A 25,040-nucleotide genomic window follows, 5' to 3' on the forward strand; every position below is an offset into this window, starting at 1 on the left:
TTCACGTAATGTTAGGTAGAGGTTCGGTCAATGATCTCAACAAGAATCTTCCACATTACCTTGACCTTTCTAGAGGACAATCCACTATCATTCAATTGGGCTATAAATCACAGCTCATTAAGTTTGGACAATTGTTGTCAAATTCATGCATCAACCTTGACGACTGAATTAGCTTCTCATGGTGACCAGGATGGAGAGCCAATGGTTGCAGCTGTGAACTTTCTCTGGCTGAACTCCAGGCTCCATTAATCTCAATTCGAAAAGTAAATAATTGTACACCAATCCACTCATGACATTAAAAAAGGAGCATATCAATGCAAACAACTAATGTAAATCCAAGCATAACATGCATGTCCTGAGTAGCATGTCCACTTTACAAAATACTACTAGTTGCCCGAGGCTTAACTAGCCTTGCACTATGTTTTCCCACTAGGAGTGAACCACAATTAGCAAAAGGATCAAACATTCAATGTACAATTATTCCATGCAAACATATCCAATATTAATCTCCATTCGGGACTTGAGGTACTGCTTTGTGTGCAAAAGCTGTAAATATATATGCTTCTCTCCAAGTAGCACTAAGAAACTCCTAGTATGTCTAAAGCAGATTTGTGAATTCTGCTATCTCCTGCAGCAATAACATCAGTGCCTGCATCACAATACAGCCATTAGAACCTACCTGCCAAACATAATTTGATGACAAGAAAACTGCCATGATGCAGGAAAATGAAATGCAAACCACTAATTTTCACCTTTAGTGCAATCATCATTGCAGGGACACCACCGTAGTGCTTCACCATTCCAGTCAGTTATCATGCCACCTGCCCCCTCCACTACAGGCACAAGTGCAAGTAGGTCATATGGCTGCAAATGGACAAAATACCAACAGAGCACAGTCAGCTTTTACAAATATACTGAAGACAAGACCTTTAGTCCAGATCCAATAACAAGGTCAACATGACCAGCTGCCAGAAGTCCATTCATTTTAACAGTGTTTATACTGAAGTCAAGACCTTTAGTCCAGATTCAATAACAAGGTCAACATGACCAGCTGCCAGAAGTCCATACGCATAGCAGTCACAACCATATAGTGGAACTTTGACCTATTAACAGGAAACACAATTTTCAGCTGCTAATAAATTTGGAATGGAAATTAAAAACAAATAATTAATAATTTTCCTTCAAACTAATATTTTAAACCAAATCTACTGCTTATTGTCAAGACAGCAGATTTGGCTCTCATGATTGGTAAGAGTGGATACACCTCTTTTTCTCAGATTGTGAAACAAAGAATGAATGTTACATTGACGCCTTGAAACGATCATAATGTCCTCACTAAGATCAAATGGTATAATTTGAACTAGTCAGTGTGAGTAACAAAAGAAAAATATCTTCCTACTCTGGTTTTCTGAAGGTAAATTGTTTGAATGTAGTAGTGATACTAACACTCCAGTTTGATGCTTGATCATTCAGACTTGAACTGACAATAATTGTTTGTGGAATACAGTGGTATAATCCATCTGTTGAGATTCCTCAGTGGTAGACATTGAGTGTGTGAGACATGTATAGTGAAGATTCTTTCCATCGGTAGCCTGTATATATACCTGCAGATGCACATTGTTGTGAAATCAAAGCCACTATTTTACCAGCACGACTGTGGATACTGCTGCCAGTGTAAATGATTCTAAAGTGTCACTTTGACTATAGACTATATGTTAATCTCCTCGTCACGACAACTTGCTCCATGTGTACAATGGATAGCAGTGATTAATAATTGTGTATGTTGTATATGTAGCAGCATATATATAATGATTAACAATGGAACAATTGGGGTTTTTATGTAGCCAAATATATAGAAGGAATTTGTGTGCATGCATAACTTCAGAAAGCTTACTCTGACCTGTTCTAAGAACGTTTATCAATTAGACAACATTTACGGTTCAAGTGTTCTAAATATAACTTAATCTAGGGTTTAGGGCTATGCATAGGCTAGCTGTTAAACGCTTATGCTTATGTGCAGCATTTACTGGAACATCTCATCTAGAGGGGGTATGCTGATTTACCACCTGTAAAATTGTAAATTTATCCTTGTTACTGTGGAAATGCCAGAAAAAACGGCACTTAATCTACTATGAACTTCTCCTCAAACAATCTCAGTATCACAGCAAAGCCCTGATTATCTCCAACCACAACTTCCTAGCCATAAGTTTGAAAGGCTAATTTGGCTTCAGAGCTCAGGCTCTTCAGCCATTGGTCATTTGATTTGCAGTAGGCATCACTCAGCGTTTGGTCTTATTTTGCAAACCTCTGCATCACCCTCAATTTACTTCAAATCCTATAATTTTTATATTTGCTATATATAAAAAGATATATATGCTCTCTTATTTGAATGTTTCTAGTCTGACGATAAATCTGCTGATCTACATTACAATTAGGTTTTGGAGGTTTTCAGCTCATAATTAAGTGTCCCAACAGCAATACAATGCAATACAAAAAGACATGTGATTCAGATCCTATGCATTCAAAGTTTCTTTTTTTAGTGACATAACAAGCTATGAAATTTGTTTCCTACCTTATCCCAAACACGTGAAAGATATATATGCTCTCTTATTTGAATGTTTCTGGTCTGAAGATAAATCTGGTGATCTACTGGTTACATTACAATTTCGTTTTGGGGGTTTTCAGCTTACTTTTAAATTTCCTAACAGCAATACAATTCAATACAAAAAAAAAATTCTCAATAAGATCCTAATACATGAGACGTTTCATTTTTTGGTGGCACAACAGGCTGTGAAACATGTTTACTACCTTATCCCGAACACGTGAAAATGCTCTTTCAGCTTCACCAGAAAATAGATGTGGACTAGTTGTATACCTGCAAAAATAAATTTCATGTTATTGAAAAATCGTACAACAGATGACTCAAGAGTAGTGTTTCACCTTTGATTTGGCCATGAAAGAGCATTCATTTTTAAATATGATTCTTCTTAATGAAAAGTTACTTGTAGCACAGAATCCGGCTTAACATATACAGCCAATAACTTGTAGTACAAACAAGTTGAAGAAAAATAATTCATCGGAGTAATATTCACAAATCCTTGATTCTCTGGGAAGCCACCTTTGCTCAACTCATAACTATGCAGCCCTTGGTACCAGTTCTGCTTGTTCTGAATCTTATTTTCAGCATGGAAACTTGCAGACTAACCTTCATATAGTACATACATAATCGGACAGATTTCCGCATTGATATGGGAACAGCCCTGATAGTGACCAAAGGCAGCTCCCAAAGCAAAGGTACTCCAGATTGGTGCTTTTATTATTAAAGCAGATGCCATGAAACAAAGAAAGGTTCAATCAAACGCCATGAATACAAGCACAGTTTTGCTGATACAATATAGCTTGAACTGTCCAAGGTTGGAGATGAACAAAGTGGAAAAGAATAGAATGATAAAAAATGATATCATTTTAAAATGGATAATGAAAGAAAGTGAACAGCACTGTATAATGTTGCTTGGAAGGAAGATGGCTCACTACATGGACCTGTTTCCATACTTGTCACACAATGGATTTATCATTTGGCACTCTTATAGAGTTAAACATCTATCTGGTTACCGATTTTGTACATTCTATCCTCTGTATTAATTGTACACATGATTCCTAGATTTTCATTTTACTTCGATCACAGTCAAATTACATAAGAAAGATACATAATTTAGATACCATTTATTTTTGCTTTATTTTATCCAGACTTCTATCAAAAGGACATAGCTTTGGGACTTGTAGGTCACTGACCTTTCGAAGATGTTAATGTAACACTTAATTTCTCATGCGCTGAGTAGTGAATAAGGTAACTCAGAACCTCTACACATCAGTAGCTCTGAAATTGTATATTAAGAACTACAACAGTCACGTAAAAATGGCATCATTAATATTAAAATTAATTTTGACCCACTAAAAGAATTTGTAAACTGAGATAAAAAAAAAAAAAAGATTAGGACCACTTACAAATATGCACTATCTAAGAAGCTACATGAACGTGTTTTTATTTCCAGCCCATTCAACCTGGTTTTCTCCCCTCTCACTCCCACCCAGCGTTCACGTAGCACAGGTTGGTCAATTATTCCTAGGACCTGCCAAATATTGTCATAGCCCAGGTTCAATTAGAAATAGAAATAATATTAACAGTAATTCATTATAGCAATAATAATATTCCCACAAAGATACTCAGCTTTTCTTCAGTAGTCAAAAGTTACAAAGACAAACCTTAATTATACGCTCAAACAAAAACAAAAACGTGTAATACACAGCCCCTACGAGATACAACAGTCTTACTTTGGAAATATATACCATATTTCAATCTTCATATTCAGAATCAAAAGTGTCTCAACTAAGAAAGGATGGTGTGGGGCCCAACCTGAAGAAGTCACAATTGGGAAGAGGACTTAGATGTGCATATCTTCACAAGGTCAAAGCCATCTTGACATGGCATCAATGAGATTCCCCCATCATCCCAACCCCAACAAACTTTCCATGAGAATCAACTCATGAGGGATATTTTCAAAGGGCACCAGTTTCAGTTCCAATGATCAGGCACCAAAACTAATTGTTGTTTATTCATGATTATGTTTCAATCTATTAGTCACTTAAATAATCACTTCCTTTTTGTCACTTGCATGTGATCTTTCTCTGTTCTGGTAAGCCATTTTGGTGGGTTTATTCCCTCAAGTGATGGGTTTGTTCTGCATGAATATACCTTTCTTTCTTGCCAAACTACATCCTCAAGTGATGGGTTTATTCCAATTCGTAACCATGATCCAACTGGCTTTGTTCCCATCATTTCTCATTTTAAAAGCAACTTCATTTCTGGAGATTCCAAAGAAACACCAATACCATTGGTGTTCTCTTGGCAGCTTACGCTGCATAGCCCATTCATCAAAGGTTTTGACTTTGTAAACCTCTAATTATAACAAAACCAGCTGTGAAGCCAAGAAACAATAAATGATACAGTTCTATTTCCCTTTCATGTGATTTCGAATTGATAGATGATCATACTAGTTTTAACACATATGAAAAGGATGTTTCTCTTTGCATATAAAACTTACTGGAATTTCCTTGTGCACCAAAGAGATCAATGTCCCAAAAACCGGCTTTCCTGAATAAAGATCCTATCAAAATCGTACTCAAATAGAATTTATAAATTAATGTATTTAAATTGACAGAAACATTACTCAAATATAAGAAAAATGTTTCAATCCCAGAAAATATGACCACCATCATTCATAAAAAATCTGAAAATCACTTCTTGTTAGCTGCAAAAAAAAAATCTGGAAAAACAAAATCATCCTAAGTTCTTTTCATTAAGCTTCCAAATACTTATGGTTTGTTTCATATCAAATGTTGTGTCATATGAAACATGTTTTTCTGTTGTACTAGGACACATGTCTCTTTCCACATCTATAATGACAAGTGAAATCTTGAAATGGACACGACCACAAACTCGTCAATGGATAGCAACTATCATGGATAAAGCAATTAAGCAATGTTTCCCCAAAGATTGGCTCATGAATTGGATTAAACCAATCCATAAAGGAGAAGATCAAAAAAATTGGTATCCAACTATCAAACTATCATGGTTAGATGAGTTATCGCCAAGTTATATAGAACTATCATGGAACAAAAGATTAGCTCATTGGCTGAACATCATCAAAAACAAGCACTTGGTCAAGCAGGTTTTAGACCAAAGCATTCAACTATCAATCATTTGGTTACACCAAGAGTCATCATGGAAAACCATCGATTTCAAGGGAAAATGTTATGTTGTTTTGTGGACTTCAAGAAAGCTTTTGACACCATAACAAGGAGTGAGCTTCAGAAAAGAATGATAGAGATCAGAATGTCATTAGAATATAGGGCAACTACAGCATGATTATATGAGCAAGTTAGGTGCCTACTCTCTCCCACACTCTTTCATCTATGCATCGATAAACATGAAGAAATAGTAAATAATTCTTCAAAAGAAGAAGAATTGGATGGCCCAAAACTCATGCATAAACTTATTTTTATACTGCTATATGGTGATGATGTTTTATTCTCATAAAATTAGATAATATGCAACACTTACTTGATGTTAGGACACATTCCGTCAAATCAGTGGGCTTACTGTTAAGTTGGTAACATGGAAAAAACAAAAATGATGGAAATAAATGTAATACAACCAAGACATTACCCCGATTTTACATACAAGGGGGAACCCATATAAGTGGTGCAAAGCTTCAAATATCTTAGTATTAATGTCTCATTGACAAATAGAGTTTAGTATGCTATGAGTCTAGACTTCAAGCAGATTGGAATAATTATTATATGTTTGAGACTCAATAGAACCAGTGTGAAACTTCAGGATGGGAAGTGAGATTGGTGCTTTTCAATGCTATTATGGTCAAGTGTTGCATTATGGACATGAAGTATGGGGTGGCATGGAATGAAAGAGAAGAAAGAAGAAAGATATATTAACGTCTTTTAAGAGGCCAAGATGGCCTATAAGACCAAATAAGAGATTACATCTTGAGTGTTTTCTCGTCTTTGAGAACAAATCAAAATAAAATAAATATTACACACTAAATATAAAAGTAAATAAGATGAAAAGAGAAGAAACGAGGGAATCTAGTTTTTGGCACATGTGAGATTCTCAAGTTAGGTATATTGTAGCTTTTGTCTTCGAAAGATCTCTAGCATAGGTCGATCCCGAATGGAAATGTCTCCGAAGCGAGGGAAGCACCTACGATGGCAGGAGATAATGGCTTTTATCTGTCGATGACAAGGGTGTCGAGGTCATAGTCCATGGGGCCGGGGCCTACGTGCACGGCAAATTGCTATTGCCCGATCAATTGTAACCCCTTTGTTATGTCCTGGTCTGGGGCCCATTTGTGTATCCCGTGATGGACTTGTAACATTAGTAGGAGTGATGGGGCTAAAGAAAGTTGTGATTGTTCTTTGTGGATGAGCTAGTGTGGCTGTATTCTTCAACAACTTTTCCCGATGTCTCTTGAGCTTTAGCAAGAAAAGTCCTAGGCATCGTTGGTCCTTATATTCCATTACCTTGTGTAGTGAGCCAAAGCCTTGTTTAAAGAGGCAATGGCACAACAAAGACAAACATAGTGTTCCTCAGATTCCACTCCTTGATGACACAATTGGCAAATTCTCTCTTCTAGAGGTAGTCATGTATATCTGCCTACCTCAATCTGTAGCTGATGTGATGAAGTCCGTAGCTGGCCTATCACACTATGCAGCGCATAGGATTGATGTATGTCCATATAAGATGGCTTGATAACGAATCCATCCTCCAATGTATGTAAGAAGTGTCTTATAGTGGGCCATCTTTGTATCAAGTGGTATTTTGCGGCTGATTCATGTTATCTTGTTTTCCAAGTTAATAATATCAGTTCGGATCACTTTGTTCTTTTCCACTTTGGTTATATTTAGATGGGGACAGTCCAAGCTATATTGGAATGGGATAGTGCATTTATACTCATGGCATGTGACTCGAACCATTGCTGCATTTCAGAATACCAATAATGAGTGTCTCCATTTTCAGCCAGTTGTCTTGATGAAATAAGTGCCAACCTTGGGTACCTTCGTTTAGGGAGCTCCCAAAGACGTTGGATAAATGTCACTGATCGGAACAATGCCTCGGTTATTATAGGTGTTGCTACCATCTCTGCCCGGATTATATCGTGCGGCACCGATGCTTTGCTCCTTATCATGCGAGCAATCATTGACACTAAAGGTCTCTCTAAATCTTTCTAATGATTTGCCTTGTTAAGACTCAGTCCCCATGTTTCTACTCCATAGAGAAGAGTTGGTGTGACAAGTGTATCAAATAACCATAACTTAGTTCGTGGCTCTTGGAACTGCAAATGTGCACATTGTCTATCGAGAGCACCAAGGGCTGCATATCCACGAGAAAGTCAGGCACAAGCAGCCTCCTGTAAGGAGAAACTAGGTCCTGTAAATGTTACTCCTAGGTATGTGTAGGAGCGTGTGTATTCCACCTTTTCCTCTCCCAAGAAGAATTCTGGTTTTGATCTTGTTACCCATGCTTGAGTGGTGTTAAACAGCATCACTTTAGTTTTGTCCATGTTGATTGACAAACCTTTGTCCGTACAAAATAGTTTTAAGGCATTTAGATGTCTTTGTAGTCCCTCCGGAGAGTCAGAAATCAGCACAATGTCATCAGCATATAGTAATATTTGTATAGCTATACCTGCTAGGCGTGCTCCGGAACCCCCGAATCTCTCTATGTAATGTGATACCTCATCTATATAGAGACCGAAGAGAGTGAGGGACAGTGGGCATCCTTGCTTCACTCCAATTGTGCTAGCCACCGCCTCTGACAAGCCCTTGGAAGACCGGACTTTTCCTGACACGGATTCATAGAGTGCATAGATTCCCCATTGCATATATATGTAGGAACACCAAGGGCTTCTAGCCGCTGCATAAGCCGAGCACATAGTGGTGATATGGTGATTCACCTAGAGGTGCAAACCTTGAGTAGGCAAGTGGAAAGTAGCAAATTGCAATATATAACTCCCTAAGATCCCCTCTTTTTATTCGTATCCACATGTAGCATGCATCTACATCCTTATGGACAACATGCACTCTATCATGGATCTCCTTTTTGTATAGCACAGCCACTCCTCCCAGACCTCTAGTGCTTCCTCGTGTCCGAGGTTGGGGGCGACATATTGACTCCCAGCTATATCCTTGTACCTCAGGGAGTTTGCTAGCCATGCATTGGTGAGTCTCTGTATACATAGCAATATCTGTGTTGTTCAAAGTATCTTCAAAATATCCGACATCTGTCCGTAGAGAGTTGTTGCAATTCCATACGGTCATGTGTAGGGTCTCATAGGCCATATATCGTCATGCAGTCCTCTTCTCTGTAATAATGACCTTGCCATCTCTATAAACAGCCCATTTTCCTTCCTTTCTTGCATCAAGCACTCGTGGCATGTTTTCTTTGCGGTGTGCCACTTGGGCTGGAGTGAGATCGTCATCTACGTATAATTTTTCACCCTTGAGTGCCTCTCTTTTAGAGATGAAAGCTTTTTTCTTGTCAATATCCATGAAGCGGATGATAAGGGCTTTGGTTCTAGACTCATCTCTTCCCACCCTCCACGCCGATGCAAATGGAATATCTAATGCTCCAATCTTTGTTCCGAGATTCTTGGCATCTTCTTGTGGACTTCCTTTTTTGGCCCAACCAACCACTCGTACATGCAACACACGAGCTTTCCTCTTGGCTTCTTCTTCTTCTTCTAATGTAGCATTCATTTTTGCCATCCTATCCATGGATGTTCCTTTTTGCTTTTTCACTACCTCTATCCAAGGAGCATTTGCTTTAATTTCATTTTGGGCGTGCTCAGCTTGAGCTTTGGCATCTTTGGCCATTTCTATCCATGTTTGCATTTCCTTAGTGACATTGGTCCTCACTGTAGACATGCATCTTTCCACTGCTTCTTATCCTTTTTCAAAATCCACTTTTATAGCTCCTAACTCAACCTTACTTGAGGATATTTCATCCTTAAGGTATTGTGTCATGTCATCCTTGAGATCTAAGTGTGATTTCTTCACATGGCTTATTATGTCTTTCCACATCTCTTCTAATAACTCAGCCTTGAGAGAGGCATAAAACTCTGTTTTCTATTTCTTTATCATTCCTACTAATGCTACAAGTCCATCACAGGATACACAAATGGGCCCCAGACCAAGACATAACAAAGGGGTTACAATTGATCGGGCAATAGCAATTTTCCATGCACGTAGGCCCGGGCCCCATGGACCACGACCTCGACACCTTTGTTATCGACAAGCCATTATCTCCCGCCATCGTAGGTGCTTCCCTCGCTTCGGAGACATTTCCATTCGGGATCGACCTATGCTAGAGATCTTTCGAAGACAAAAGCTACAATATACCTAACTTGAGAATCTCACATGTGCCAAAAACCAGATTCCCTCGTTTCTTCTCTTTTCATCTTATTTACTTTTATATTTAGTGTAATATTTATTTTATTTTGATTTGTTCTCAAAGACGAGAAAACACTCAAGATGTAATCTCTTATTTGGTCTTATAGGCCATCTTGGCCTCTTAAAAGACGTTAATATATCTTTCTTTTTTTCTTTCTATCTCCTTTTTCATTTCTTCTTTTAGTGCTATTTCTATATCCTCTCTAATAAGATTGATCTCTTGCGCAATCAAATAGCGTAATAGATCATATTTCCCATTTTCGACATCAAATGGAATGTCGAATGGGGCCTGCATTCTGGGTGCCTTGTGCACCCTCCTAACGCTATTCGGGGTGCTTCCATCACGTCCTTTTCGTCTATTGTATCTTCTTGGGGTCTTCCATGGATCTGAACCCTCGTCATGCGTGTTAAGATCCATCTTTTCATTTTCTGTCCATTCAGACTCCATGGTGTCTTAGGACAGCAGGTACAGGGTATGAGATGCTGAGGGCAGAGGGAACAATATAGGTTCCAGGAATTTCTACTGAGCAGAAAACAGAGAGGAACAGATTTGGCAGAAAATTCAGGGAATCAGATTTGGTAGAAAACGCAGAGGATCGGGCATTGAAGAAAACGCAAAGGACAGACATTGCAGAAAACGCAGACAGACATTGACATTGCAGAAAACACAGAGGATTAGACATTGCAAAAAACACAGAGGACAGACATTGCAAAAAACACAGAGGACAGACATTGCAGAAAACGCAGAGAGAAACTCCAAACAATGTTCTTACATAGACAATTGGAGGTAAAATCCTAAACATCATATCCTATCATGCTATTAGAAACAGGTTCTTGGCCCATAGAGGTCATAGCCATGCAAAGAGTATACAAGTATATCACAAACATCTAGAATATGCCTAATCATACATTGCCCAAACAAGCTTGGACCATAAATTGCAAGATACAAAAAACTAATAAAAGCAAAATCCTCTCATCCGGTTGGGTGCCCGACATTTTGAGATGGTTTACGAGATGGGGAGTAGAAGATCTATTGGAGCTCTGAGGTGATGCTATGAAGTATGTCATCATTGAGGATAGATTACTAGAGGCATTAAAGATCAAGTGCAAGATGCTGAAATGTCAAAATTGGAAAAGTACATTGCAAATAGAAACCCCCAAAATTAGCCCCAATACAAGGAAAAGTGCCAAAACATATCCAATGACATCTCACTACCTCCATGAGCCTTGACCCTCTGAGAGCCTGAACATTTCTTCGAATCTGTTCACACAAGTTAGGCGTTGAGGTAACATCATGGCCTCATCACCCAAATATGGTGTATCCAGTGACAAGGAAAAATATTGCATCCAATGATATTGGCCCCAATACAAGGAAAAATGCCAAAATGTATCCATTGACATCTCACTACCCCCATGAACCTTGGCCCTTGGAGAGTATTAACACTTCCTCGAATTCACTCACACAAGTTAGGCATTGAGGTAGCATCATGGCATCATCACCCAATAGGAAGATATGCAATGTATGCAACGTATGCAATGATAACCTAGCGGAGGATGAATACCACTTAGTTATTGGATGCTCAGCATATAAGATAATTTGCGAGAAATATGATGACTTGGTAGACGAACATGATAATGTTAGTGTCATATTCAAATTTCCAGCAAGAAGAGTGAACAAATAAGTGTGTGCATTATTTTCACATCAAGAGATTTTGCTATAGAATAATAACTCCCCTTCTTAGGAAAGTATCACATACAAGATGAGATGTTGACTTGGTCCCATAGGTCAAATTTGGCATTATTATGACGATAAAATATCTATTCTATTCTATCCTATTTTATGTGTATATGCATATCTATCTAGTTACAAATTAGTTTGGACAGTGGATTTTGATTTATTCGCCAACTGAGAGCAAAGGTTTTACCAAGTACCTAGTTTGCTACAATCACCTCATAGTCCCTGCCAGCCCTCCCGTCCTAGTGTTATCATGTGACCTAGTTCTTAGTGTTTCCATGTGACCTAGTTCCTGGCACCTCATAGTTCCTCCCAGCCCCACATTTTAAACCAATGTCGAATATTATATGTACAAAAATCCTATAGGGAAATTGGATTGTGTCTCCACACAATCCCCGTACATTCTTGAGGGCATCCCAATGTCAGCCATAAGAACTTGGTAGAAATCCAACATAGCTACCACTCACACCATAGACCATTGCTCTCCGAGGATGCTACCAAATCGACCTTGATTTATCATTTAAGTTTCGACTCCATACTAGATAATAATCATAAAGAAATTTTGACAAAAGCAAAACTATAACTTCCAGAAAAAGTCGATAAGAATTATCTGAAAAAAGATTAAATATTAGAAATTCACATTAGAATTATACTAAAAAATAATCCATTAGAACCTGTAATAAAGCTCTTAGTGCCATCAATAGGGTCTAAGACCCATGTATATTCATATTCGCTTGGTTCTTGTAATCCCAACTCTTCACCAAAACTGGCAAAACAGAAGTCAAAAAAATCAATGTAGAAATTAAGCTACATTTTAGGTCTCGGTAATGCAACTTCACCAATAATTCTGCTAGTCTCTTGATGGACAATCGGTCAACCTTATGTTCACTTGAAAGATTGTATAAAGATAATTGAATATATTTATAAATTAGAGGTCCCAGAAAGCTTTGATAATGTTCCAAATGCCCCAAACATTGTCCCTATACAATCAGCCACACATACACAATCATAACAGAAACCAAGAACTAAAAACAGCTGATTTCCTAATTTAATAGCAGCTCAGGTATTTCCAGGTATCAAGAAACGTTTGAATTCTATTTTCTCGTCTTTTATCAGATTATAATTATTTCAACATTAACATTATTTTTCCCTGAGATCCATTGCTATACAATAATGTAGTGTATTTTTCTATTCATACATCCTGTGTACAAAGCGTAACTCAATGTGAAATGTCATCATTGGATATAGATTATGACTTTGGATTCTGTGTGTTCAATTGAGCATGTGTTCTGCTGTCTGACCTATTCAGTTTTCTCCTGTCTGCAGTTTGTCAGTATGCCTCATATAGATAGGTCTAATATTTGGAACTGGAATAATTGTGAAGTTGAAAATTGATTCAGCCATATCAACAATGTGGAAGGTGAGCTTGTTAATGTGTCCAGCTTGGATGAAAACAAGACATAAGTCATGTCACATGATAGAAGTTAATACATCCTGGACTATTTCATCACTGGAAAACAGATGAAGATAGGACTTCATATCCCAAAGGATTGTCCCACGTTGGACAAGACTAGAAGGAATTGAGAGTACAAAATACAGCAAGAGCACAGGTGCACAAGTAGGTGGGGGTTGACAGGGAAGAATTTGATTTAGTGCACAACTGTAGCCCCAAGAGACATGTGATCTTACACGTGTGTGGCGTAGTTGGTTACATTGATAGCCCAATTATATTTGGTATTTGGGGGATTAAGTTTTGTGGACAACTAGTTTATAGTCTTCAGTGAGGTGCACTTTTTGCTTCTTCATGGTTTATAAGGTAATTCATCCAATGTCACCTATCCTGCAAAGGAATATTTGCGCATGATTCTTTTGCATGTCCTACAACTGGAAGTAAAGCTTGTGTGTTTATGAGTCATAACACCACTTTGTCTAGGCATTCTATGAAATTAGTTTTCACTTGCTAATGTCTAAAGGCTGGAGCACTTGCAAGAATGTTTGCAAACTGGGCAAACCTATCTCAGAATTGTGGGTTCACTACTATCAAGTGAGATTTGTAAGACTCGAACCTATAAACTTGCACATCAAGCACCAAGTATGAATCATTGGGATAAGCTTTTCCCTAAGTTTGTAAAATAGCATGCATTTCATGCACTCTCACATGCATTCAAACACCTATATAAGGAGAAGGAAGGTAATCATGTAGCAATCAATCAATCCATCAATCAAGCGTTCAATCAAGAAGAAAAATACATTCATTAGTAATCGAGACACTAAGCTAGCTCATTCAGAAAGTCTCTCGTGTCTCAAGATTGAAGTCAAGGGTTTGAGCTGGACTTTTTTCAAGAATCTCTTTGTTATCAGCCTTCATAGCTGAGTTTTTTTTTCTTGCCTTCCCCTCCAATAGCTGAATTCTCAAGATGTCTGAGACATCCAATGCCAAAATCTCCTGTGATTTGGCTTGATAGCTGAGAACTTTTTTTTTCAAGAATCTCTTTGTTATCAGCCTTCATAGCATTCCCCTCCAATAGCTGAACTCTCAAGATGTCTGAGACATCCAATGCGAGCAGCATACCTGGTGGACATACAATCGAAACTACTACTTTTTTTTTTCAACTACTATGCAAGCTGAGAGCTTTTTTTCTTGCATTCCCCTCCAATAGCTGAACTCTCAAGATGTCTGAGACATCCAATGCGAGCAGCATACCTGGTGGACATACAATCGAAACTACTATGCTTCAACTAGGTGGAGGAGACTTACCAACTATTCCAGCTGCAAATTGACTCAATGGAAAAAAACTACTTCAAATGGTCACAAATAGTCCACACACTCCGAAAAGGAAGAGGGAAGCAAAGCCATATACTTGGAAATGGACCAAAAGTGGGTGATCCCAAATTTGTTGCATGGGATGAAAAAGACTCACTTATTATGACGTGGCTGTGGAACTCAATGATACCGGAGATAAGTGATACTTGTTTAACCTTGTCCACCACACAAAAGATGTGGTAGGTAGTTAAACAAACATACTCAAAGGCTTTTGATGCAGCACAAGTCTATGAGATAAGAATGCGAGCTATTTCAGTAAAACAAGGTAACAGGACTGTTACCGAGTATGCAAATGAATTAAAAGGTTTGTGGCAGGAATTGCACCACTATAGGCAGATAGAGATCAAGTGTACAGATCATGCTGCCACCTTAAAGAAAATCACTGAATGTGATCGAAACTATGATTTCCTCGCTAGAATCAATCAGGACTTTGATCAAGTCAAAGGGCAGATTCTTTGTAAAGGAACACTCCCAGCCCTTGACACAGTCATATCTATTGTCCTTGCTGAAGAAAGCAGGCGGACTGTGATGATCACCTCACAAGTATCCAACGGATCAGCAATGATATTAAGGAATGGAAATGGGAGAAACAGTCAAAACAAGGATGATCTGGTGTGTAGATATTGTAAGAAGCCACCCCATACAAGGGAAAAATGTTGGAAACTACATGGCGAACCAACAAATATAGAATATGGAACCGAACCGAACCGTGAAACCGCGGTTTAACGGCTTAACGGTTTCAACAGTTCGGTTCGGTTCAAGTTTAGGTTTTTATTAACGGTTCGGTTCGGTTTCAACAGTCAAAACCCTCGGTTTAAACGGTTTAACGGTTCTTTATTTTTTATTTTTTATTTTTTATTTTTATTTTTAAAATTTTTTAAAATTTTTAAAAAAAGTCAAACAAATTAAAAAAATTGGTTTTACACAATCTTTTCATTTTTAGACCTTATTCTCACATTTTAGAAACATCTTAAAAATTTTTAAAATTTTTAAAAATGAAATATTATAAATTTTAAAAAATTAAAAATTTGATCTATGTTGAAAACCGAAACCGAACCACGAAACCGCAGTTTTTACGGTTTAATGGTTTAACGGTTTGAAAAATGTTTAACGGTTCAGTTTAACGGTTTCGTGGTTCGGTTCGTTTTGATTCAGGTTTCAAACAAATTTAACAGTTCCAAACAAATTTAACAGTTCGGTTTGGACCCTCTCGAACCGAACCATTGCCGATTGTTAATTAGTGGCAAAAGGCTACAGTCAAACATATGGTGTAGATTATTCAGAGACATTTTCTCCAGTTGCAAAGATGGGTACAGCAAGAACAATTTTGGCCTTAGCTGCACATTTCGGTTGGGACATACAACAATATGATGTGAAAAATGCATTCCTCCATGGGGATCTTGAAGAGGAAATATACATGGAAGTTCCCCTCGGGTTCGAAGGGAAAGTCCCTGAAAATACAGTTTGTAAACTTAAGAAAGCACTGTATGGTCTCAAGCAATTCCCAAGGGCATGGTTTGGGAAGTTACAAAGGCTATGACATCAAAAGAGTACCAACAAAGTCAAGCTGATCCAACTCTTTTTATGAAACATTCAACAACACGGAAAATATCGATATTGCTGATCTATGTTGATGATATCTTAATCACGGGAGATGACGAAGAAGGAAAGCAATCTCTAGGAAGACACCTTGACAATGAATTTGAGATAAAAGATTAGTAAGGTTAAAATACTTCCTCAGCATTGAAGTTGCCCACTCCAAGCATGGTATTTTTATTTCCCTATAGACTTATTAAATGATACAGGGAAGTGAGCCTGCAAACCAACTATTACACCAATGATCCAAATCAAAGATTGGGAGAATCAAAAGAAGATGAAATGGTTGATAAAGACATGTACCAAAGGCTGGTAGGGAAACAGATTTATTTATCTCATACACAGCTTGACATTGCTTATGCCCTTAGCATAGTGAGCCAATTTTTGCATAGTCCAAGGAAAGCCCATTTACAAGCTATACATCGGATCTTACAATACCTCAAGTGTAGTCTTGGGAAAGGAATTCTTTTCAAAAGAGATAGAGGGCTGCACATAGAAGCATACACAGATGTAGATTATGTTGGATCAGTTACAGACAGAAGATCAACTTCCGGGTATTGTGTTCTTATTGGCAGAAACCTAACAACATGGAGAAGCAAAAAACAAAATGTAGTAGCAAGGTCAAGCGCTGAAGTTGAGTATTGGGCAATGGCACTTGGCATTTGTGAACTACTATGGCTAAAAATTCTAATGGATGACTTGAAGATCAAATGGCAAGGAACCATGCAGTTGTATTACGACAACAAAGGCGCCATTAACATTGCAAATAATGCAATACAAAATGACAGGACAAGGCATATAGAAGTAGATAGATATTTCATTAAAGAAAAGATAGATGGCGGGCTGATTTGTACCCCTTACATTCCCTCACAACAACAGTTGGCAAACATACTCACAAAAGGATTGAGAAATCCAACATTTCAAACAATTCTATCCAAGCTAGGATTGGAAAATACCTACTCACCAACTTGAGAGGGAGTGTTATAGAGTACCTTTTTAACTAAAATGGTTAAATATTAAACCATTTAATATTTAAGTATTTAAATATTAAATGTTGTAACAATCTTTGGTGTAACAATTTCTAGAAATAAACAATCACCACTTGTATAAAAGGGGGGCAATGATAAGGGTAGTTTTTCTTTTTTTTCATTTGATTTAACATTTTTGATAAGTAACTTTTAGGTCATTTAGGCACGTTTACATACAATCAATGACCAAAAGTTATAAAGATAATGTAAATGCCAATAACACCCCAGATTGGGGCCAAAAATATAGTAAAGATATGTCTAGAAAGCTCTTGAAGGGAGCTTACATGGAAGGGTCAAAATATACAGAAGGAAAGTCCTTGGGTCCTTTATCCCCTACAACCTCCCACTTAAAGGACCAAGAGGCCCCTTTCAACCAAGTAACTCGCACCATCTGTGTACATAGTTGATGTTATGCCTCGGGTAGACACTTTGTGAGAGCATCTATAGGACTATGAAGTATTGACCTGGTTCAAAGTGATTAGGCCATCCTCTAGCACCTCTCTCATGAAGTGGTGTTTCGCATCAATATGCTTTGTGCAAGCATGAAAAATTGCATTCTTTGCCAAATATATGGCACTCTGTCCATCACATTCAAGAGTAGGTGCCTTTTCAGGAATCCGAAACTCACTTCACAAGCAAGCTAACCAAATGGCTTCTTTGGCAGTGCTACATTGTGATAACCAAAGTACATTTTACAAAGAACCCTGTTTACCACGCAAGGACTAAGCATATTGATATTCACTATCACTTCATTAGAGAAGTGAAAGAGGATGGTCAAATCTAATTGGTAAAGATTGATATCACCGAAAATCCGGGAGATTGTTTAACAAAGTGTTTATCAAAGACACTTCACCAACACTGTCTTGATCAAGTGGGAGTTATCTAGTAGAGTAACCTAGCTCCTTTAAGTGGGAGGTTGTTGGGATTAAAGGCCCTTTAGGTTTCTCTAACTAAACTAGGAAAACGTTTTTATATTGTTTACTATTTTCAAAATTTTATTAGAGTTGTACAATCTTGTTTTCAGAACTGTACTACAATTGCTAAAAGAATATTTTGTAGATTGAATGGGATCCTTAGATAAGATTCCCACTCACCATTAAATAGGTATTTATGGCAACCTTTCAACCATATTAAAGAGAAGTATGCTAGCCTCTATGCAGGCTCCATCACCATTCAACAAATGATGGAGAAGGATAGCCAATGACATTTTGGCAAAATCTTGCTCAGGCTTCAAAAGCATAGGGAATCACATATTAGCATGGGAGATGTAATAATAATTTGCACATCATTGCTTTCTTCCATAGCGCCTTACCTCCACTAACAAAATGTTGTTGAGTCATCATGGAGCAAGCAGAGGAATGTTGATGACAAGAAAGACTATGAGTAATAGGATATAAGGAAAATGAGCCGGAAAAAAACAGCCATATTCTTGTTTCTTTTTTTTTATATGATTGTTTCTTCTCTATACAATATCTGATCCTCCGCGTTGAATAATGGCCATGTCTCTCTGCGTTTCTTGCAATATCTGATCCTCCCATTCTTAAAATTTTGTGAAAGCTTGAGATTTTTCTACAAGAAAATAAACGCAAACCTTGCGGGAGAAATCATCGATGATGAACATGAAGTAGTGTGCACCACCAAGAGTAGTGATTTTCATGGAGCCACAACGATCCATGTGCACTAACTCAAAGATAGATGTTGCACGGTGAGTGGTTTCATGAGGGAAAGACTCTCGATGTTGCTTGCCATGAAGACAAGCAACACATGGGGTATTGGGAAATTTTAAAATAGGAAGACCCTCAACTAGCTGTGAAGAGGAGAGCTTTTGTAGAGAATCGTAGTTGAGGTGACCGAACCTAGCATGCCACAACGTGTAGAAAATTGGCGAGCAATGCCTCGTTGAGAGCAAAAATGGTGGAAAGCTTGGGAGATAAACTCTCCACCATTGTCCGACCTGATCTTTCAAACTTTCCGCTTATGTGGTTTGGTTTTAAGGTTTTAAGGTTTTAAGGTTTAAAAGTTTTGAAGGTTTAAAGGTTTATAGGTTTGGTTTGGTTTTGATTATGATAAACCGATTTGGTTTGGTTCTAAATTTTTCATAAACGGTTCAGTTTAAATGGCTTCATAAAATTTAAATAGTTCGGTTTGGTTTTTAATATAAATAAGTGGTTTGGTTTGGTTTGGTTTCAAGGCCAAGAAACCGAACCGAACTGCGCCCCTTGCTACGCTTAAGCAGAGCAACTCTTGCTTCATTCCTTTGAGCATACAGGTTCTTTAACACATCCCATACACTTTTTGAGGTCGTGCAAGATCGGATATGTGGAACAATGTGACATTTGACTGATAATGCGATGAGAGCATGGGCTTGAGCGTCCTTACCATCCCAATTAAGTTGTGAAGAAGTGGATTGTTGAGTGGAGCTTGAAGCATTGTTTGCGCCAGTTGTTCCTGAAGGGGAGGGAGAGTTTGGAGAAGAACTTGAAGCTGGACATTCATCAGATCCAATGACAATGTCCCATAGCTGCTTTGCTACTAGTACATGTCTCATCATGTACACCCACATAGGATAGTTAGTACAATCCAACTTGTCTTCAGCATTAAGCATACCAAAAATATTAGTTTGCTCAGCCATTGCAGAAGCAAGAAATATGGATGAGATATTGCAGTACTTGGTGGTTATATTCACTAAAATGTACTAAAGCAATAGTATATTGAAGAAATAAATGAGAGATAAAAGTTACTCTGATGTGCTGAAAACTTAATTTGTTGTGGTAAAAACTGGTTGTTGCAATTGCTGTGCAGTTAGGATTTGAGACTGCTACAAAATTTGTTTTGACTGTACCTCCAAAACCAAAAATCTGATTTGGGCGTGCAAGTAGTCAGAAGAATCAGCTCGTAATCTACTTTTTGAAAATGTGAAAATAGGGAAAGATCGCCTTTGTTGCAACTTTCTGTTGTTCGAACTTTCGTTGCTGTAGATGCAAAGGTTTGATGTCTTCTTAGGTGGGAAGAGATAAACAGAAAGATCTGTGTATGCCTATTTGGAAGGATAGGATAGAGAAAGTAACCTAAACCTGCTCTGATACCATATGTAGAAAATGCAGGTATTTAGACTAACTCTCACACAACAAGATCACTTAGAAGACTTAAGGAAATATCAGTAGATTAGGGAAAAACGAGCACTGATTACAAAGATGTAGAATGGTTTATATAACCAGTTTCTACAAGTAGGTAGAAACCCAATTGTCACTTTATTGGGTTGACACTAGTATAACTATATTCACACCTAACAACTACTTAACTAGGTTCATACTATTCTAAGTATGTTCAAACCCAACAATTACTTACTAGGTTCACACTATTATAACAATGTTCACACCAAAGCTTTCATAGGATACACATTAAGTGTAACAACAAATGCCTTTCCTCACACAACGGCCAACCCCCAAACTTGGTACAGTAATAAAAAATAGTTGGTATGATGAGGAATGTCGTGATACAAGGAGATGCTTGCAACGTGAAGTAACTTAGGGCATTTATACACACAAACAAGCAAGACCTATCTTCCAACACCTCACAAGGAAGAAGAAGAGATTGCATTTAGTTGCATCGCTTGTTTCTAGGACAAGAAAGTAAAAGGGCATGGAAAATGTTTAATGAGAGGCAACCTACCACACAAGTGACCTCACCTAGGTGTGGCATGAATATGCAAAGGTCCTAATATGATATCCGGGGGCAACCTCCTCTTCCCCACCCACATGGCTCACGCCTACATGAATCCACCTTTTTTACTCCACAAAATGTAAGAAATGTCATTGATCGGTTACAATTTGGAAAGGCCCAGGATCACGATGGATTGGTTGGTGACCACTTTATCTATGCCCGTGACACCTTGCTCCCATTGCTAGCACACATCTTTAATAGAGCCATGTGTGAAGGTTTCCCTACTGGATGGACTCAGCACACCATTGTGCCAATCCTCAAGAGTGGAGACCAATTGATGCCAAGCAACTATAGCACAATTATGATTGGCCATTACTTGGCTAAACTATATGGCTTGATTCTAGAATCAGAATTGAGTATATGGGCATAGCAGAATGGCTGTCGTTCAGCTGGACAGGCAGGCTTTCGGAAGGGGTTCACAACTTTGGATCACATATTGACCCTCCAAGCCCTAGCAATTTGGGGGTTCAGGAGCATGCCTAGCAAGTATAGCTATACAAATATTACTATATGTTGTTGATATTGAGCTGATTTCTAACTCTCCAGAGGGACTACAAAGACATCTCAATGCCTTGAAACTATTTTGTACGGACAAAGGTTTGTCAATAAACATGGATAAAACTAAAGCGACGGTGTTTCACACCACTCAAGCATGGGTAACACGATCAAAACCAGAATTCTTCTTGGTAGAGGAAAAGGTGGAATATACACGTTCCTACACATACCTAGGAGTAACATTTACAGGGCCTAGGTTCTCCTTATGAGAGACTGCTTGTGCCCGACTTTCTCATGGATATGCAACCTTGATGCTCGCGAGAGACAATGTGCACATTTGCAATTCCAAGAGCCAAGAACTAAGTTGTGGTTATTTGATGCACTTGTCACACCAACTCTTGTCTATGGAGTAGAAACATGGGGACCGAGTCTTAACACGGCAAATCATTGGAAAGATTTAGAGAAAGCTTTAGTGTCAATGATTGCCTGCATGATAAGGAGCAAAGCATCGTTTCCCCATAATATAATCCAGGCAGAGATGAGAGCAGCCCCTATAATCATCGAGGCATTGTTTTGATCAATGACCTGTATCCAACGTCTTTGGGAGCTCCCTAAATGAAAGTACCCAAGGTTGACACTTATGTCATCAAGACAACTGACTGAAAATGGAGGCATTCATTGTTGGTATGCTGAAATGCAGCAATGACTCCAGTCACATGGCATAAGTATAAATGCACTACCCCCATTCCAATATAGCTTGGACTCTCCCCATCTAAATATGATCAACGTGGAAAAGAATAGGGTGATCCGAACTGATAATATTAACTTGGAAAACAGGATAACATGGATCGGCCCCAACATATCACTTGGTACGAAGATGGCCCACTACAAGGCACACTTTTACACATCGGAGGGTGGATTCATCATCAGGCCACCTTATATGGACATACATCTATCCTATGCGCTATGTAGTGTGATACGTCAGCTGCGAACTTCATCACATTAGTTTGATATTGAGGTAGGCCAATATACACGAATACATCTAGAAGAAAGAATTTGCCAATTGTGTCATCAAGGAGTGGAATCCAAGAAAACTTTGTTTGTCACTGTAGTGTATTTTATGAAATCAGAGGGAGATATCATTGCCTCTTTAAACAAAGGTTTGGCCCACTATGCAAGGTAATGGAATATGAGGACCAACAATGCCTAGGACTTTTCTTGCTAGACTCGAGACATAGAGAAAAGTTGTTGAAGGACGATAGTACATCCACAAAGAATAATCACAACTTTCTTTAGCCCCATCACTCTTACCAACACAACAAGTCAATCAAGGGATACACAAATGGGCTCCCAATTTGGACATAACAAAGGGGTTAGAATAGATCGGGCAATAGCAATTTTTCATGCACGTAGGCTCCAGCCCCATGAACCACAACCTCAGCACCCTTGTCATCGACAAATAAAGGCCATTATCTCCCGCCATCACAAGTGCTTCCGTCGCTTCAGAGACCTCTCCATTTTGGATCGACCTATGCTAGAGATATTCCAAAGACAAATGTTATAATATATCTAACTTGACGACCTCACATGTGCCGAAAACCATATCTTTTTGTCTCTTTTTTATCTTATTTATTTGCATATTTACCGAGTAATATTTATTTTATTTTGATTTGTTTTTCTCAAAGATGAGACAACACTTAAGATGTAATCTCTTGTTTGGACTTATAGGCCATTTTGGCCTCTTAAAAGACATTAATATCTTTCTTTCTACCTTGTAAAGTTTACAAAGAATTCCATTACATCATAACTAACAAAATAACGATATAAATTTGCAAACAAGCAATATAATTCAATGTTCTTCTGAAGATTCAAGAAGATCACAATATATCTTACTAAGCTGTTTCTAAGAAAGCCAAAGCATGAGAGATGGCTGCAGATGAGTCGGGAATTGGATGTAGCTCATATGGAGTTGGCATATGAAACCTGGTTTGACAATATACTAGTGTAGGCAGAAGACAGAGTGTGAGCATGTCAAACCCCTGAAGACTATAGAGGTGGAAAAAAGAGAATTCAGCCTCTGTAGGAACTGCCTAAGGGACTTTAGTTGATGGCAATATTCAGAATTACAACAGTTAATGCACCCAGTACTTTGGTTATATCAATGTTAAGATCTAAGTCATACTATCCCCTATGCTATTCTCTTCATTATAAATGAATTGGAAGGGGATACACTAGATCCAATGGGACATGTGCATTCATAAGGGATATCATGTTGTGCAAGATCATGCAAACAAAGAAAGCTTAACAAGGGTCTCTTGTCCACTTTATACTGAACGCTATTGTTTATTTCCATATTATACCTATTGTCAATAGAAGCCATGAAAATAACAAACCAATGTGATTATTAAAATCTACTGCAAAACTTTTTCATAGAAGATGCATTAATAGAAGCAGAAGCTTAATTTGTACATTGCATGAGATGGAAATCTTTTGGAGATGAGATTGCGCATAGTGGCTTCAGCAACTTGATCAGCTATCGTCACAGGACCTACATATAATACAATTCAAAGAATTAGTAAAGTAGGATAACTGTGACACTCTAGACAAGGTAAATTCATATCATCAAATTTAATGAGCATGCACACACATACACATATATCTATATATTTGCAATGTGCATAGAAATTACCTCATTTTTTAATATGAAATAGTTTTAATTTGGAATTTATTGAAAGGAATTCGATTTATACAAACATTGTTTGTTGGGAAACAAAAAAATGTCGGATGAAACCAGCACAATGGAGAAAAAGCTACATGTAAGACAGCTAATGATTAGGAATCTAAATAAATAACAAACTAATCATGCGTAACAAAAAGTTGTCCAAATTTTATAGCAAAAAATAAATACTTTCAAGCTTGTACAGAAAAGGTAAAAAAAATGGATGCCCTAGTCAATTAGCATTGAAAATGAGGGCTATTTTTGCTCCTTAGATCGCTAGAGCTTCACCATGCTCTATTTCAATATGGATATAGCATAATCTTGACAACAACTTGGCCAACTGTTTTCTTGACAGACAAATGTTAAAGCTGGCTTGACTTATCATAGGATTCATCCAAAATGCATACAGCCTATATTTCAATTCCTTAGCGGTCCAGCTCAGAATCTATGAATACACATACGTAGGTAGATAGATATTTATATACAGATATATATACATTCACTATATCTATATCCATATCTTCAAAACTCACTCAAATCATGCTTCTCTATGATTTCGACCGGCTTCCTGAAATATTTCAGCAAAATCTCTCCAGATGCATCGGCCAGCTCATGAGCCAGCGCCAGAAACTTATCATATGATCCTGCTGGAGGTCTATCACTGCTAGCATTGGCATCAGCAAGTACATGGCTGGATGACACGTGTGTGCTGCTTCCAACACCCCGTCGAATTCTGCTCATTCCCCAACCTACTGGTACTGGCAATGCTAACCTCCAACTATAAGGTCCGCGGGACGTCAAAGAAATAGAGGCAGGAGGAGGAGCCTGTTGTGTCTTCGTTTCCACCGCCGGTAACGAAAGCACTCTGTGAGTTAGCAGCATCTCGCCGAAAAAACA

General features: G+C 38.1%; 1 protein-coding gene and 1 pseudogene across 1 annotated transcript; both read right to left on the bottom strand.

The window, feature by feature from the left end:
- Nucleotides 1-255: 255 nt before the first annotated feature.
- Nucleotides 256-25,040, bottom strand: IMPL2 (inositol monophosphatase family protein). Its single transcript, XM_087331013.1, has 9 exons — nt 24,677-25,040; nt 23,894-23,972; nt 12,433-12,524; nt 5,103-5,152; nt 4,006-4,130; nt 2,809-2,875; nt 1,014-1,103; nt 753-864; nt 256-649 (listed from the first exon to the last, which is right to left on the bottom strand). Exons 1-9 carry the CDS (start codon nt 25,023-25,025, stop codon nt 579-581), a joined length of 1,035 nt encoding a protein of 344 aa, XP_087187139.1. The 5' UTR covers nt 25,026-25,040; the 3' UTR covers nt 256-578.
- On the bottom strand, nt 7,122-9,447 carry LOC147854555 (uncharacterized; annotated as a pseudogene).

Source organism: Azolla caroliniana, unplaced genomic scaffold (assembly GCF_043228905.1).
Source record: "Azolla caroliniana isolate FFs.n. ecotype wild unplaced genomic scaffold, voAzoCaro1.0.p SCAF_15, whole genome shotgun sequence".
Classification (NCBI taxonomy): Eukaryota; Viridiplantae; Streptophyta; class Polypodiopsida; order Salviniales; family Salviniaceae; genus Azolla; species Azolla caroliniana.